The sequence below is a fragment of the Octopus bimaculoides genome, chromosome 10, assembly GCF_001194135.2.
Source record: "Octopus bimaculoides isolate UCB-OBI-ISO-001 chromosome 10, ASM119413v2, whole genome shotgun sequence".
Lineage (NCBI taxonomy): Eukaryota > Metazoa > Mollusca > Cephalopoda > Octopoda > Octopodidae > Octopus > Octopus bimaculoides.
Window position 1 is genome coordinate 88,517,804 of NC_068990.1, and position 18,807 is coordinate 88,536,610.

The 18,807-nt window shown below is 35.5% G+C and overlaps 1 protein-coding gene across 1 annotated transcript in view; it reads left to right on the plus strand.

Moving 5' to 3' along the window:
* Positions 1-18,807, plus strand: part of LOC128248841 (uncharacterized) — a 104,199-nt gene that overhangs the window by 60,987 nt on the left and 24,405 nt on the right. The window contains exons 34-43 of the mRNA XM_052970990.1: positions 2,933-3,103; positions 4,541-4,711; positions 6,799-7,038; positions 8,654-8,887; positions 9,841-10,011; positions 11,832-12,071; positions 12,957-13,190; positions 14,266-14,436; positions 15,637-15,876; positions 17,653-17,886. Of these exons, the coding sequence (XP_052826950.1) occupies positions 2,933-3,103; positions 4,541-4,711; positions 6,799-7,038; positions 8,654-8,887; positions 9,841-10,011; positions 11,832-12,071; positions 12,957-13,190; positions 14,266-14,436; positions 15,637-15,876; positions 17,653-17,886 (2,106 nt within the window). The remainder of the gene's footprint in view (positions 1-2,932; positions 3,104-4,540; positions 4,712-6,798; positions 7,039-8,653; positions 8,888-9,840; positions 10,012-11,831; positions 12,072-12,956; positions 13,191-14,265; positions 14,437-15,636; positions 15,877-17,652; positions 17,887-18,807) is intronic.

An 18,807-nucleotide genomic window follows, 5' to 3' on the forward strand; every position in this document is an offset into this window, starting at 1 on the left:
AGACAGGAGGTTCTTTCAGGCTGTCCCAACTCGACCCCGACATGTGGTCGAAGCTTCTTTGGTATTCTAGTGGCATGCCTGTTCACCCAGGAACGAAACGGCTCTACACCAACCTAGAATAAATTATTGATCTGCTGTTACTGTTATCCCTCGTGTTGTTGTATTTCTGGATTTTAATGATTAATATAAGAACTGGGGAGAGATGGCCGAGCCATCATATCTCATCCAATTCTTATATAATTTTGATGATAAATACTGCACAACACGAGATTCAATTACCGTTTACATTGCACCATATGTGATAAATAAACACAAGAATAATCTCTTTCTATTAAGACTTCAAGAAGAACAACCTCCATTGTTTTCTCTCTTACTTCGCCTAATTTAGGCTTTTTGGACACATTTTCTTCACTTTTCACACTTATAAGTCATTTCATTAGGAACATATCAAGAGAAGTGTGCTTTTTCCTGCTTTCTGAAACGTTATGAAAATGCACCAGAGCAGTTTCATAAAATAAAGCAGCTGCACGACCTGCAGATACTTTTCCAGGATGGTATTTATCTACAAATTGAGAAACATACTGCCACTTTGCCAACACTGCTTTTATGTCAATCATAAAGATAGCCTTCTCTGATACACTGTCCTCTTCCGGGGAACCACTGCTTCTGAATCTGCAGGAGTTCATCTGTAGTCAGTTCCTCTGAGTGTTCCTCGACGAGATCGTTAATGCCCACACCGTCAACCTTGAGGCCCATGGACTTGCCAAGAGACACTATTTCTTTGACTACAAGTGTCTCAAATTTGAAAACCTTGAAGTATCTTATGGACATGCTATCAGGCTACATTTTCCTCCATGCATTAAGTGAGTTGGGATGCCCAGGGCATTAATCTAAAATGAAAAGAACTTTGAAATCGAAATTATTATTTTTTTCAATATTTTTCAAATGTGGAACAAAAATTCACATTGAACTATTCTTCAAACAACTTCTTTGTTACCCAAGCCATTTTATTCTGAAAGTTACTGAAAGGGATTGCTTGTTATTGCCTTTTAATGCTCTTGGGTTCATTGTACGATAAATTAGCATCGGTTTTAATTTGCATTCAACTTTGGCATTACCTCCAAGTAGAAGTGTTAATCTATTCTTAGGTGCTTTATAACCTGGTGTTGTCACCTCTTCTCCTGCCAGAAAAGTTTTTGTTGACATTTTTTTCCAGAATAGACCAGGTTCATCAACATTGAGGATTTAACGATAATGCTACCAATTTTCTGTGCTGATAAATGTTGTTTGTCACTTACAGCCAATGGTACTTAAAAAATGAAATATGACACAAATAAACAGAATTCTTTAAAAAAAGCACCTATTGTTTTTGTTTTTTTAAATTTAATAAAATACAATCAAAATTTTCTTTAACTTGTATATTTTATTTTTATTCCAGTGAAACATAAGATACTATATAAAAAATCAAGGGGGCAGTAAAAAAAACCCAAAATTTGCGGATTGTTGTTTTATCTTAGAAAAAAGTTATAATTATAAAATGCAAGAAAAAAATTAGAATGATCTAACTAATGTTTTTTTCTTTTTATTTTAACAGCTTTGCCATGTTAAACTCCACTGAAAAAAACACATCATTTTTACAAACTTTTTTCTGGTTTTGTTTCTATATAAAATGTTCTTTAAAAATAGGCATTGTTCAACATGGCTACGGTATTCCTTTCTAATGCAGCCACAAGGGCTGAAATTTTGGAGGAATTAGTCTAATCAATTATATTGACGCCAGTGCTTGACTGGTACTTAATTTATTGACCCTGAATGGATGAAAGGCAAAATCTATCCCAGTGGAATTTGAACCCAGAGCGCAAGTGTGGGCGGAATATTGCAAAGCCTTTCATCCGACTTGCTAACAACTCTGCCAGCTCACCACTGTAATATGGCTACGATATTAGAAGAGAGAGTATTTCCATTTCAGAGTTTTTGTGTGGTAATTAATTAAAAAGCACTTATTGAAATGAGCTAATCAATATTAAGAGGCAGTCTCAAAAATTTTTTGCACACTAATAATAGTATTCCTGTATATATTTTGGAAATGTTTGTATGTTTGTTTCTCGTATCTTACTAACTACTTTTCAGACTCCCCATATCTCAAAGCATTTTATACTACACTTTTCGTGGAAGACAGGGGAGGGTGGAACGCTTGTAAATCCTCCCCCCACACAACCTCATGCCCTAGTTTCCTAGTCACCCTTTGCCACTGACTCACATATATACATGCATACATTTTATTCATTCTTTTCAACCATTCATTTGCAAGCCTTTGGTCAGCCTGGAGCTATAGAAGACACTTGTTGAAGGTGCTATGCAACCATGTGGTTGGGAAGCATGCACCTCATCACACATCCACGTCTGTTTCTATATATGAATGAGGAGAAATGTTATCTGCACTTCACCATAATTTTCTTTAGGCTGACCACACTGCCTTCAGCACTCACATGCTAAAAGGGAATGCTCTTGTGGTTATGTAACCATTGATAAGGAATCTGCAAATCCAGTACCCAAGATACGCTTTCTGCTTCATACCTACTATTATTGGAGCAACAGGATGCATACCAACCCATCTGGAGCAAAGTATGGTTGAACTTGGGATCTTGGGGAGAGAATGCAAATCCTTAATTCATATGTTACAAATGATCGCGATAGCTGGGACTATAGAAATTTGCAACACCTTAAGATTTAAAGGATGATAGTGAAAAGAAGATACATACATGCATGTATGCATGCATGCATACATACATACATACATACATGTGGGCAATTTTTTTTAAAGTTTGGTTCATTCAATAACTTTCATTGCAGCATTATCATTATCACCTTATTCTCACCCACCTCCTAACATACACTCACCATTGATATCAATTTCTCTTATCAATTCTAGGTTTCCAAAAAATTGACTGTGGACCTCCAAAAGACGTTGCTGGTGCTGTGAAAATTTACAAATCCACCACCTTTAAATCTATAGTGACATATAATTGTCCAAGGGGAGGAGTATTTAAGTCAATGTGTGAAAAGGACAAAAAATGGACTCCAGTACCTCCTACTTGTGAAGGTAATGTAAATAGCTTCCCTTTTGTTGTCACTGTCCAGGTATTTTTTTTTTAATGCTTGTGTTAAATATCTTTGTCAGAGGAAGTCTGGTTGACACCATGACAATTTCCTCAATGTTTGACTGGTGAAAGAGAGAGACGAATCTAGCTTCATACCACAGTCCTCCCCAAATGCTTGGACATCATTAAGGGCCAGGTTTTAAATTGGGTGAAGGATTAAATCTGTCAACCAATTAGGGAAAATATGGATGCTTTTTCTCTCTCGTAAGCTTCCACACAGTTTCCTTCAACCAGATTTCATTCTAAGTTGTGAAACAAACTTTTAACCACACAACCAAGACTCCACCTTGTACCAAAGTGTTGTGAAGTAAACTTCTTTACCTCACAGTGTTTCTATGTACATTTTCTCTTAATTTCTTGCTTTATGATTTTCACCTGAATCATATTTCATCATCCAGAAGTAATTACAATATAATGTACTGAGTCCATTTTCACTAGAATTTAACAATCATCTGAAACAGCCTTCCAATGCTTTAATGATTCTTCTCGCCCACCATCACTCTTAATTATAACAAATATATCTAATAAAAACAACAGTTTTTAATTCATTCATAAGCCTAGAAATGTTTGGTGGCAGAAGTTTAGACTTTACCATTGACTTCAGTACTTGAATGGTAATGTATTTTACCAATCCCTGAATGGCTAAAAGGCAATGTTGCCCTTTGCTGGATTTGAATTCAGAACAAAGATTCTGAATACATAATGCAAAGGATTTCTTCCAAAATTCTAATGATTCTCTAAGTCAACAATCCTTAGTTATAAAGATAGAAATAAATCATTTCTTATATTTGCCACCAGAGCAGCAGCTAATGCTGGTAATACATAAGCAGACATATTTTCTGGTAGATTACAATCAGATGAATAAAAAGAAAAGTATAAGAGAACATGGTACATCTTTAATAATGATGCTGTCAATGACAATGCAGTCCTGCTCATGTAGGAATACTTCTATATTGGTCCTACCAAAAGACACTATGATCCACAATCACAGAGAACTCTGAATGGATATTAGTGAGGACATATGTGCCCTCACCACTTCATTCCATATCTTCCTTTTCCACAAATTCACTTATTCTAGCAACTGTACATTCAGAACAATCTCCAACAGTGCTATGAGAAAGAAACTAACTACAACCACTATGGAACCTCACATGCATTTAAGAAAATCCAGTTCTCATGTGCCTTTAGTGTTTATAGTTCCCGCACATCTGCCACATACAGAGATTACTTTCTTATGATTTCACTGCACCTCTGATGTAGCCATATCTTGCACTGGGTACATCGCATGGAATTCAAGCCACATCTTTTCCTACATATCAAGCAGAGTATACACATAATATACATTCACCATTGGTATCAACTTCTGTTTTCAATTTCAGCCTATGCAGACATTGACTGTGGAACTCCAAAGGAAGTTGTTGGTGCAGTAAAGTCCTATGAAACTACCATCTATAAATCTGTAGTGACCTATACTTGTCCAAAGGGAGAACAGCTAAAGTCAATATGTGAAACGAACAACAAATGGACTCCAGTGGCAAAAACATGTAAAGGTAATGTAAATAGCTTCTCTTTTGTTGTCTCTGTCTAAGTAATTTTGTTTTATTTTTGTGTTGAATGTGTTTGACAAAAGAAACTGGCTGGAAATACAACTTCCACAGTGTTTGTGGCTAGTGGGAGGGAGGGAGGAAATTATCCTCAAACTTTAGACCTTCCCAAATGTTTGCAACAAAGTGGACATCATAAATCTTACCAAGTCCCCCAGAAAATTGTCCAAAGTATTCTCTGGTCCAAAGTCCTTCAAAACAAACTTATCAGTTTGTTTCCATCAATGACCTGAGCAATCCTGGGAATGTTAATCTCTCTCCATAAGCCTGAATAAATTCCTTGAAAAGAACATCCACCAATCCCATTGCCCTGGTCATATATGATCCTACACACTATATCTTCTGAAATCTTTTGGATTATGTAAGATAACATTGAAACCATTTTTTATGTTTTTATGATGGTTGGTTGTGTGATTGAAGGATATTTTGTTGATATTTCTAACATGTCAGCCATCCACATAGAGGGGATCCTCTACAGTAAATATTGAACTTAATATTGTATGCTAACAGTTGTAACACAGCTTATCATCTGGTGTGATGGTGTGATCTCTTTCCTAGTTTAGCACCACCACCTGACCCTTCAGTATTCATGGCAAATGTGGTTCTCAAACATGGTCAGTGTTTGTATATTTATTACAATGTCAAACACTCATAATGACCCACAGTTGCTTCAGCTGAGCATAGACAACATTAATCATACAAATGTAAGAGAGAAGGTGGCCTGAGACTTTCATGACATAGCTGCTTCAGTCATGGCTAGCTTGTTAAAATATATAAGTAACAACTCATTGTAATCAATTTATATTTATTGTTTAGGCACATAGTTAAGCCTTATTAGAGAAAGCAATGAGATTGTGTTATATCCATGCCTTTCTAAAGGTCATTAACTATGTAAAGTGAACTGACTTGGACTGAGAATCAAACTCAATCATTGACTCACACCATTCCGTTCATATTTATACTAAAAGAACAACTAAGGAAGAACACTCAATGTCATTTCCTGCAACAAAAACAAATAGTAAATCATCATCATCATCATCACCGTTTAACGTCCGCCTTCCATGCTAGCATGGGTTGGGCGATTTGACTGAGGACTGGTGAAACCGGATGGCAACACCAGGCTCCAATCTAATTTGGCAGAGTTTCTGCAGCTGGATGCCCTTCCTAACGCCAACCACTCAGAGAGTGTAGTGGGTGCTTTTACGTATCACCCGCACGAAAACGGCAAAGTGCTTACTTATTGAACCAAGATATGATTAACTAAAATGTTTACCATCAGTGTGTGTGGCAAAATTATCATGTTAAAAACTTATTCTGGTCATGATGTTCAGACGTGACAACCTTGTAAAGATGATCACTTTCTTTTCTTTCATTTCATTCAAAGAATAATTTTGCTGAATTAAAATTTCTTAACTTGCCACTTTAAGTTGTGAGTGTTCACCTTTACTACATATTTTCATTTATTCACTAGATGATGAAAGGGAAATTATTTTTGTATTCCCTGGTAAAACATTGCAAAATAGTAAAGTGGTGAGTTGTAGTCCATGCCATGACTAAGCATATGTAATCATGTCCTTTTACACATTGCATTCAGATCCCAGAATGCTGTACTTCGCTGTTCATAATTCTGAGGTTGATAAAACAAGCACTAGTCAAGTTCTAGTTCTAAGATTGATTTACTTTGATGAATCCTCAGTGCTGAATACGTGGCCTTGTGTTTAAGTTAGGAAACATTATTAGTATTGTTACCATCAACAATAATTATAATTATTCTTCTTGTTAAGGGTGACGGATTAACAGAATCATTAAAGCATCAGACAAAAGGTGTTGTGGTATTTTTTCTGTCTCTTTAACCTCCAAATTCAGATCTTACTAGTGTTAAATTTTCCCTTCCTGAACCAATAAGATAAAATACCAGAGAAGTGTAGAGGCCAATTTACTTGACCAATTCTGATCACGAAGATTCAGCCTAATTTCTTTGTTTGAAATTGTGTTGTTATTTTTCATCGGTCTAAATTTTACTTTAACTCTAGATTCTGAAATCCATTTTGTAAAAGTAAAAGGTGGAGCTATGGGTGTATCTGGAAAAATATTATGGAATAAGAAAAAAGTAACAGCAGAAGCCTGTGCACGAAAATGTTTGATTGACGAAAGATGTTTATCATTTGAAATGAGTAAAAAAAATCGAAAATGTTACTTCTCAAAGGAAACTGCAGCTACCTCTAAGAAAATGAAAAAAGACAACAGCAGAGATTATTACCAACGAGTAAAACGTAATTATTCTTTTTCCTCTTTTTCTGAAATTTGTGATTCCATTTGTACTTCATAGTATGTAAACAACTATTTCTGTAATGACATTGATAAGTGTATCTATAATAGGTATCCCTATGAATTTTTGAAAATATTTAACTGTAATTTCTACTGTTATTTTTTTCTTGGAGAGCATAAAAAATATTTGATACCTCATTTGCAGATATACAGATATACACAAACAAACACACATGCACGTGCATGTATGCACACAATACAAATTACATACCTATATATACATATATAGGCATAGAAACATACAGTGATATACAAATTGTGATAAAAAAGCCTATGACATAGACCCGTCCACTTCCAGAGGAACTTTCATTGAAACACATCTGATAATCAATAATCAGCCCCTTCAAGCTGTAAGAAGATTCACTTTCATTGGAAGTATGCTGTCAAAGAGTGTTCACATTATTGATGTACTGAATACAAAGAAAGCAAAAGCCAGATCTGCCTTTGGACATCTTTGCTTCTAGGTTTATCTAGAATCGTGAAACTTGATGTATACAAAACTGTTGCAGTGACTACATTACATTATGGATACGAAACCTGAACAGTTTACAAAAGACATGCAAAAGAATTACTTCACCAATCATGCCTGTGAAAAGTTCACTGCAGCAAGTGGCAAGATAAAATTCCAAACAACTGCTGCACTAGTGAGAGCTAGTATGTCAAGCATGTATGTTTTCTTAAGTAAATAAGTAAATTCCAGTTGTGGTAAAGTTGACATGTAGTTTCATGCCTGACTGCAAACTCCCTAAACTATGTTGAACTCACAGTTGTCTCTCAGTCTTGTGGTGAACTGAAGAAGAGAAACAAAGACACTCTCAAGACAAATTGTAACTCAGAACAGTCTGTTGGGGGAACATCTTGCTCCAGGATATTCAATGTGCCATAGTTCTGTGTACTCTAAAGTGCAAAACTCAGAATCAGAAATGATCAGAAAAACTATTATGTGTTTCCACTCTACTTGTGGATTTTATGCTACTACTGGGCCTTACACACATATTTTAGCATATTTTTCATAATATACATAGTGCATTCCAAATGGTTTTTATTCCAACAAATTGCTACCTATGGTACTACGGGAACAGGCTATTATTGCTACTATAATGCAGTTTGAAGTCTACATCAGTTTGTACATTTAATACGACCTACTTATATAATTTCAGTGGTTGTTTTTTCCAGTTTGAACTGAGGCAATGCATAGACCATGCAGGCAGCCAAACATACCCCAGGAAAGTTTTTTTCTGCCCTCAGGGGCCCCATTACTTATTATGGGAAAACTTTTAAGGGTCTAAAACCATCTCCAAAACATATGTAATGTATGTTCTCAGTTTGGAGAAAATCAGTTGCAAACTTCAGAAGTTCTACGGGTTTACACAAACACACACACATCTTCAGTTTTACATATATAAATTTACCATTTACACAACTTTGTACAATGTGCTTTGCAGTATTTAATATAAATGTGTGTGTGTGTGTGTGTGTGCATATATATATATATATATATATGTGCATGCACACGCACCCATATATATAATGTATTTCTTGTTTTGTATTGTTTTGCAGCCGATGAGGAGCCTATTATATTTAAAAAAGTTAGCATACCAAAGAAGTTTATTTTAGAAAAGCTTAAGAATAAGACTTTGCAGGAGTGTAATGAAACTTGCTACCAAAATTCAGTATGTAGTTCTTATGAGTACAATAAGAAAGCTAAATTGTGTGCTCTGAGCAATATGACTCAGTTGTCTGGTAAACTTCAACCTAACTATGGAAGCTGGGATACATTCCTCATTCAGCCAGGTCAGTAGAATGTTTCCATTTAATTTATTGTCTGCATGACTGTATTTTCACATATACATATATGTTTGTACTAATATGTGTGTGTACATGGAGATACAAGTTGCCAAAAATCATTAGTGAAAATTTGAAAAAACTTTTGATTCTCATAATTTTTTAATATTAATTTTAATTCTCTGCAACCCTCATAAATTTATAATCCTCATAAAATTCCCAATGCTCTTAATACTATCTATTTCTCACAAAATTCTTGATAACATACAATTTTAATTCCAAAAAAAACACAATTAACAATACATGAATCTGAAGGAAACATGCCACTTGCAACAATTCAAAATTTTGTTGGAAATTGTACAACTTAACTAAACATCTAAATGGGCAATTTACAACCGTCATTCTGACCCACAAAATTCTTTGCATGTACAATACTCAAGAAGACGTGGGATGAAGTGGTAAGGGCTGACCTCAAGATATTGGGCCTCACGGAGGAAATGACAATGGAATGAGATGTCTGGCAAATAGGGAGTTCTAGAGAAGACCTGCCCACATCAGCGAAACTGAGTTCTAGAAGCACTGTATGCCCCATCCACATTTAACATGAAAACTTCTCACACACTCTACCACAACAAATCAAACTACATCTCTTCTTCATATTTCCACTTCATGGATGTGTGTGTGTCCATGTAAGTAAGCCCATCTCTCCTGTAACCAGTCAAGCATTGGTCAACTACATCTATCACAGCCTGGTTTATTTTACTTTGCAGAGCTTTTTTAAAAGTATTTCGCCCATGTCTTTAATCCTCTTCACATTATGTGTGTGTGGGCAGGGGGTGGGATGCAGGTAACTTTAGTCTGTTACAGTCAATATCTTATATTCTAAATTTGTTATCTCCTCATTCTCACCCACTTCCAAATGTTTATACACCATTGATATCGATTTCTCTTATCACTTCCAGCTTATACAAAAGTTGATTGTGGACAACCAAAAGACATTGATCGTACATTGATGTCCTACACTACCACCACCTATAAATCTGAAGTAACCTATACTTGCCAAGAAGGAGAAAAGTTGAAGTCAGTATGTAAAGAGGACCATAAATGGACTCCAGTGGTGTCTTCTTGTAAAGGTAATGTAAATAGGTTCTCACTTGTCTCTGTCTAGGTGATTTTGTTTAATTTTTTTTTATTACATATCTTTGTCAGAGGAAGAATAGCTAAATCCATGACAATTTCCATTGTATTTGTGGCTGGTGGGAAGGAAAGAGAAAGCTATCTTCAGATCAGATAACTTACCAAATCCATGCAACAGAGTGGACTTAATTAAAGCTATCCAAGGATCAGGTATTGGCACTAAAACCACTATTGCAGAAATTGGAAGCTTTTGAATGAGGTTGTAAAAGAACCATGTTGGCATATGCACACATCACCATCATAGTGCTGAACACCAGGCATGTAAACCTAATCAGCACTGCACTCTAAAAGAATATGAGGCAATGACAGAAGCAAAAACTAGGCAAGAGAAGTCAGTGGGCCTGCTGCTTGGTACCTGGAGAAGCAGGCCCATGCTATCCAATGACATCATGGGATGCTGGATGGAGAAACCGGTTAAATTGCTCGGGTTTGGTTTGGTCCAGATCTCCTGGTGGAAAAGAACTGAGATGAGGTGAAGACCAAGGTGGCCAATGTCATGCAGAAATGGGCTGAGAGAAAGCTATCTCTGAAAAGTCAGGCAGAAGTGGCAAGTGCTTACATTGTACCCATAATATATTACTGCCTGACCATCATACTCTTCCCTGGCACTCTATTTGTAATATCCACTGAATGGTGGACTAAGCATAGTATGGCTACTGATGCACAGACATGCACTGAGGCTATATTCCTAGTGCTTCCTTGATGGTGAGCAGGTGTAGTTGCCATTTATCCAAAACTTGTCTCTTTGCCTGGCACTTAAAGTGTCATCAGCCACTGTCAGTCAGGCAATGTGATCAGTGGAAATTCCACTCTGGCATTCTATAGAGGGTTAGTGGCATTCAAGTGTGACAGTGTTCTCGGGAAGAATCTGGGCATCAACAAGAATCAACTGGCTGGTCTGTTCTGGAGGACTTTTGGGCCAGGATTTATGGATAATATCTAGAAATCCTCAGCCTGGCTGTGCTACTGGGAGGCAGCGCAGCATTGCCAGATTGAGATAAACTCTACAAGTATGGAAGTGCTATCTGTCAGGCTTGCCCAAGAGGCACACAGTGTGACAAAACTGTTCTGCAGATTCTCATCCAGTGCCTAAGCATTGCTGACTTGTGGGTTTAGCTTGAACACGTGTAGGACAGATATGGCTATCAGCTGAGTTCATTCTGAAGATCATCCCACTGCCTTCCTTTGACTAGGAAGGGCAGATAGTGTTATTTTGTTTGGAGACCTTAGTGAAAGTGGTTGTGTGGTGGACCAGATTGAAAGTGCTGAAGACAGATACTTTCCTCTCTGGCCAAGCTCTCATCAACCTTTTCAAGTTTCACTTGAAAAGGAAAGGAAGGGTATTTCACCTTTCATACTTCTGAGGTTGATAAATCAAGTGCTGTTCAAGTACTGATTTTTATGTGTGCTTACACTGCAGAACATGTGGCCTTGTGCTTAAGTTAGAAACTATCATCATAAAATATTGTTACCCTCAATAAAAATTATAATTATTCTTGTTGACAGAATTATTTGAGCAACAGACAAAATGTGCTGAGGTATTTATTCTAGCGCTTTAACTTATGAATTCAAATCTTGCTGATGTCAGCTCTGCCTTTCAATAAAATAAAATACCTATCAAATATAGGGACCAGTTTAATTGATTAACTCCTACCTCAAATTTTTGTCCTTCTTTACACGCTAGAAATTATTTTTATTGTTGTTTACATTTGTTTTTTTGTTGTTTACATTTGTCTCAATCTTACTTTAATTCCAGTTTCTAAGATCTATTTTGTGAAAGTAAAAGGTGCAGTTCTTGATACACCTAAGAAAACCTTGTGGGATAAGAAAAATGTAACAGTAGATGCGTGTGCACAAAAATGTTTATCTTACAAAAATTGTTTGTCATTTGATATAAATAAAGTAAGTGGAGATTGTTACTTCTCAAAGGCAAGTGCAGCCTTCTCCAAGAAATTAAAACCAACCAGTGGCAGAGATTACTACCAACGACTAAGACGTAATTATTCTGCGTGTTTCTCTTTACCTCTTTTTTTGAAATTTGTGATTGGGCCTAGAACTGTTTTGACTGTCTCTGTGATAACTTCTTTGAACTCATTCCACGTTTCCTCTCTTCCACCAGTGAGTGGTTTTATCACCTTGAACTTTTCATCACAGCTAGACTGAAACTCCTGCTAGTATTTGATTGAAAAGTGTCTGGATGTATTGAAGGCTTTGGGTGTTTGTAATGTTGGAGAACTATGCAGATGTTGATCTTGGCTCTTATGAGTCTGTGGTCTGTCCATATATATATGTCCATATATATATATGCACACACATACACATACTGTGTGTGATCATGTTCTATTGTCAAAAGCAGGATATGTGAATCATGAAATTACGTTGAAATTGAAATGCCTATGCAGGTTATAATCTTGAACTTCAACCACCTCTTACAACTAGTGTCATAAGTCACAAAACTAGTATGACAATATCTGGACTTAAAAGACACTCAACATCTTAAAGGGACTTTTACATGAATGAAGTTCACAGCCAAAAATCACACACCATAACACATACATTAAGTATGAGAAATCAGTAATGTTTCCACTTGACACATTGGCTAACCATATTTTGAACAGTACTTAGACCATACAAAAGTACCCCATTAGAAGAAGGATGTACAAATGAATTAGATACATCTTAAATTTTGAAACAAGATTCCAAGCAAGTCAGATATGCTAAAACTCATATGAATTCTTAGTTGTCATTTTGTGGGTCAGTTATTCACATGTAATAAATTGTCCATTTAAAACAAATTATGCACCAGATGCCATATAATATTTAGTGTTTGTGTGAAAAATGTACAGAATGTACTTCTTATTTTCTTTCTTTTATTTTCCAGCTTATTATGAGCTTTACACTATTAAAAATGCTGCCATACCAGGGCAGGCTAATCTTGGACAACTGAGAAATGTGGAACTAAAGGAATGTGAAAAAGCTTGCTATCAAATTCCAAGATGTAAATCTTATGAGTACAATGTAAGAGCTAAGATCTGTTATCATGGTAATGTGACTCACTTGATTCATGACCTTGAACCAAGCAAAAGTGATTCAGACACTTACATCATTAACCCAGGTAGGTAGAGCATTTTCATTTTGTTTATTGAGTGTGTGTATTTCCATGTACGTACATGTGAATGTACAGTATACATACATATATATATACGTGTGAAGGGGGTGAGGTTGGGGAGATGCCTAGCTTTCAGAAGTTATTTACTACTGCTAAAGATCCCCACTGGATATTTAAGAAGTCTTTATTCTATACATTCTTAGTGTTTAATATATCTGCACATCTACCATGCACAAAGACTATTTTCTCTGTTAACCATCCTGTGATACTGTTGTACCTCTTAGGCATCCATAGCTTGCACTGGTTACATATGGAGTTTCTACCAACACCTTTTCTACATATTGAGCAGAGCCATATCCCTGAATGGATAGTAATTCTTTTGCTTTCCTACTTGCTAATATTTTGATCTTTGTCAAATTAACTCTAAGGTCATTTGATTCAAGACCTTGCTTCCATACCTGAAATTTCTTCTATATTTCTGGAAGTGACTCAGTTATAAGAACATTAGTGTAGAGGAACTCCTACAAACAGCCAGTCATAAATTCCTCTGTTATGGAGGAGTTATCATCATTGTCATTTAACATCCATTTTCCATTGCTGGCATAATTTGGGTGGGAGTCATCATCATCATCATCGTTTAACGTCCGCTTTCCATGCTAGCATGTGAGAACTGAACCTTTGTGAACTCCTACCTGTACATTAAATTTGTTACTATACTCATTGCCAACTTTCACCTTACTGACAGCATCCCTGTACATGGATTGTACATCTCTCACCAACCACTCATCTATCCCCAGCATCCACATTGACCACCAGATAAGGCAGTGGAGGACTCTGTCAAAAGCTTTCTCCATGTCAACAAAAGCCAAGTACAGAGATTTATTTTTGGCTAAATGCTTCTCCCGCAGTTACCGTATCAGGAAGACTTCATCTCATCACATACATATATTTGTAAACGCATACATACATACATACAAGCATATATATATATACATACATTCATTCATGTTTGTATGTATATATTTGTCCTTCATTATCCCTGACTTCTTACTTTCTTTCTGACCATTGGTGTCAATTTCAGCTTTCTCAAATGTTGATTGTGGGCTTCCAAAAGATGTTGTCGGTGCATTAAAGTCTTACAAAAGCACCACCTATAAATCTGAAGTGACCTATACTTGTCCAGAGGGAAATCAATTAAAGTCAACATGTGAAAAGCACAAGATATGGAGTCAAGTAACACCTACTTGTAATGGTAACGTAAATAGATTCTCTCCTGTTGTCTCTGTCTAGGTTATTTTGCTTTATCTTCGTATGAAATATCTTTGTCATAGGAAAACTAATTCCTTATCAATTTCCATGATGATTTTGACCGGTGGAAAGCTCTCCTCACACCAGAGACCTCCCCAAATGCTTACAAAAGAGTGAACTCCATTAACATTTAGAACATTTCATCTCTTCGGTATCAGTGTTAACAGAATTAAAGTGATAGATCTAGTGCAAAGTCAACTGACAATCTAACAGCTGCTAATTAGTAATTGCTTGCTTGAGTTGGCTTACATAAACTGTGAAAAAGAATTGATAAGCCTTCTCGGCGAAACGCAAAAAAATCACACCTATCATCTCGTGCCACTAAAGCGAGAAAATAAAATGAAAAATAACTGTAAACCTGATTATTTTTGTACTTATCAGTGGAAGTTTTGAGTGAATCAAAATCCAAAAAATATTTCTCATCAAATCCTACTGGGTGGTATAATTTTTATGCAGAACAAATCAAAGATGCAAGCAGCAAAAGATCAAATGGTAAAACGACTAAAAATGTAACTTTTTTCACTTCATAAAATCTTTGCTTTTAAACAACAATTTCCACAAAAAATTGACGAACTATTAAACAGAAAAGCCTATAGATTATGCAAGTGTGCTTTTTACTAAAATCGCCCACAAAACACGACCTCCACAGCTTGTAGAATTGATTGAAAATGGGTTTTTTTGCCCTAGTAACTATAGCTTTTGAGATGGAGATTTCTAATCTAGTCCAGTCGCTTCCTTGCCTCATTTTACATGTCCCTGTAAATTTTCGCCACAATCTGAGCACACCTACTGCCATTGAACTTTGTAGAACCACTAAATGAGACATACAAGCATACAACTTTTGGCCATTTCACTTTTATATATCGAGATTATTCTTGTTAAGGGCGATGGATTGTCAAGACCATTCAAGTATCAGATAAAATGTATTGTGGTATTTGTTTTGGTTCTGTAGCTTCTGAGTTTGAATCTGGCTAATGTAAACATTGCTCTTCCTGAGCCAATAAAATAAACTACCTGTCAAGTTTACTGGCCAATTTAAATGAGCAATTGTGACCTAAAAATTTGGCTCACTGTCTATGCTAGGAATTATAAATGTTATTTTTGTTGTTATTTTTCATTAACCTAAATTTTACCTTAACTCTAGATCTTCAGATTAATTTTGCGGAAGTAAAAGGTGCAATTCTGAACATACCTGGGAAAATATTGTGGAATAAGAAAAATGTAACAGTAGAAGCCTGTGCAGAAAAATGTTTGTCAGACAAAAAATGTTTAGCATTTGAAATAAATAAAGAAAAAGGAAAATGTTACTTATCACCGCAAACTGCAGCTTCCTCCAACAAAATAGCGCCCACCAAAAGCAGAGATTATTATCAACGAGTAAAACGTAATTATTCTTTGTGTTTTATCATTGGAATTCTCTTTTTATTTTTTCCTGAAATTTGTGATTCCATTTGTACTTCATAGTATGTAGACAACCAAGTCTGTAAAGACATTGACAGGTTTACCTAAAATGATAGACCTAGACATGGTCCTGAAAAAAGAAACATTAAGAATTGTAAACACTGTTAGGGTATTCTCATAGAGTATTTGTTCACCTTAAACACTTTTATGCATACGCTCACTCATACTTTTTATGCAAGAAAGGAAACTCTTCTCATTTTATTTAAACTTGAATAATAGAAGTAGAGATGGAAGTGGTGGTGGTGGTGGTAGTATCAGAAGTAGCAGCAACAGATTTTCTTTGTTTATCATATTTTCCTGACTTAGTGCTGTTATAGCACAGTGTCTCAGCATTAGAAACTGAGGTAATGCCAATCTATGTAGCTGTGTATTTCCTATATTTTACCATCTTATCACCAACCATTATATCACACAAACTAAGTGCATTTTCTCATGCTATTAGAATTAGAGAATCTTGATGTATACAAACCTGTTGCAGTGACTTTATTACATTATAGACGTGGAATCTTGACAACATAACAAAGACATACAAAAGAATCTGAGTTACTTTCACCAATTATGCCAGTGAAAAATTCAAAACAGCAAGTGGCAAGGTACAAGGTGGTATCAACACGTTCCCGGACTAGTTATGTTTAATAAAAAGTAACTTATTTACCTAAGTTGTAACATTTCCTTCAAAATAGTTACTTTACACAGCAATACGCCTATCCCAACATTCTTGCCACTTTTGGGATCCAGCCTGGAAGTCATTTTCCACAAGTGAATTGATGACCTTCTGCGATTTGCTCTTGATCTTGACACTTGTGTTAAAACCGTGACCTGTAAGCTGCCTTTTCATCTTGGGAAAGAGATAGAAGTCTGCAGGTCCTAAATTTGATGAATAGAGTACGGAAATGATACCATGTTGTTTTGGATGAAAAACTCATGAGTGAGGGGAGGTTGGTGACAGAGTGCCTTGTTGTCATGAAGAATCCAATTCTTTGTGCTCAACAGATCCAGTTGTTTTCACCGAATGTCCTACCTCAAATGCATTCAAACATCACAGCAGAACTTTCAATTAATGGTCTGGTCCTGGGAGGTGAATTCTTGATGCACAATAACATGGATGTCACAAAAACGATGAGCATTCTTTTTATTTGAAACCATTATCATTATTATTATTAATTTATTAATTTGTAGATAACTATGTAGAAATCCCAGTAATCGAAATTTTGAATAAGATATTTGAAAACCATTTTGGTCATTGTTTTATAACTGGACAATATATTATAGAAAAATCAATCCATCCAGAAAATGATTTTTCACAAAAAACTCACCTCTAGGAATAAATATGAATCCTAGTGCTTCAGGACACATAAAGAAAATTTCACCTGAAAGTTTCAGTTGTAGGTAATCCATTTGCACAACACTCTTCTAATGCTTTGCTTCTATTTAACACTAAATGACTATAAAAACAATTGAAATGTTTGTTTACCACCTGTTTAAGGGCATAACAACCTGATAAAAGCACATCATGAGAGATGTACAAATGAACTGTTTGCAGTCTAAATATTGAGATAAGCTTTCAAAAACAAATGTTAGAAAAATGTTCTATAACTCTGATGAATTCTGAGTAAAGCATGATTTTGTAGATTGTGATTGGGTCAGTGGATGACTATGAGATATATTTTTTGGTGTTTTTATTTTACTTCCTTTCCAGCCGGTGACATGCCTTTTGTGATGAAAAATGTTAACGTACGAAAGAAGGTTACTTTAGGACAGCTTAAGAGGGTGAACTTAAAACAGTGTGGTAAAGCTTGCGGTCACTATGCAGGTTGTAATTCTTATCAGTACAATGAGAAAGCTAAATTATGTGATCTGAGTAATGTGACTCAGTTGACTGATGAATTTAAACCCAACAATGGAAAATGGAATATATATGTGGTTAACCCAGGTCAGTAGAATGTATCCATCTTATTTATTGTGTGCATGTCTGTGAGCATTTATATGTATGTGTGTGTGTGTGGAAATATGCATTATATATATATATATGTGTGTGTGTGTGTATGTATGTATGTATGTATGTATGTATATGTATATATCATTATCACCACCATTTTACATCCGTTGTCCATTTATACATACACACACATAAAAATGAAAGCACATATGCAAACATAAAACATATACATATTCACATTCACTGCAAACATGAATATACATGGGTCAGACATATATTTTCTGTATATTATTTTTTCCTCCTTTTTCAATTGTGTGACTATAGATGCGTGTAGTATTTGTATGTATAAGCATATATCAAATGTGTATGTGTGTGCATGTCTATATGTGTACGAATGTATGTATATATACAAGTGTAAGACTATCCATTGCTTAAGAGTGACTGTCATGCACATGTCTCCTTCCTTCATACATATATGTATGTATACATGCTTGTATATCTGCAGGTGTTGGTGTGTTGATTGAGAGGAGGGTGTATATGTATATATATATGCACCCGTATACATATATAATTTATATGTATATTCATGTTTGCAGTGAATGTGAATATGTATATGTTTTATGTTTGCATATGTGCTTTCATTTGTATGTGTGTATGTATAAATGTAGGCATATGTCTATGCGAGGATGATGTTGAGTATATATATATATATGTGTGTGTGTGTGTGTGTGTGTGTGTGTGTTTGTACATATATGCACATGCATAGTTTTGTATATCCACGTGTGTGTATATGTATTTCATACATGAGGCATGTGTGAATATATGTCTGCTATGAGTGTGCATACTTGTATATTGTTTACAGTTTCATATGAGTATTTTTATTTATATAAATTCTAAGATAAGTGTATGTTTCTA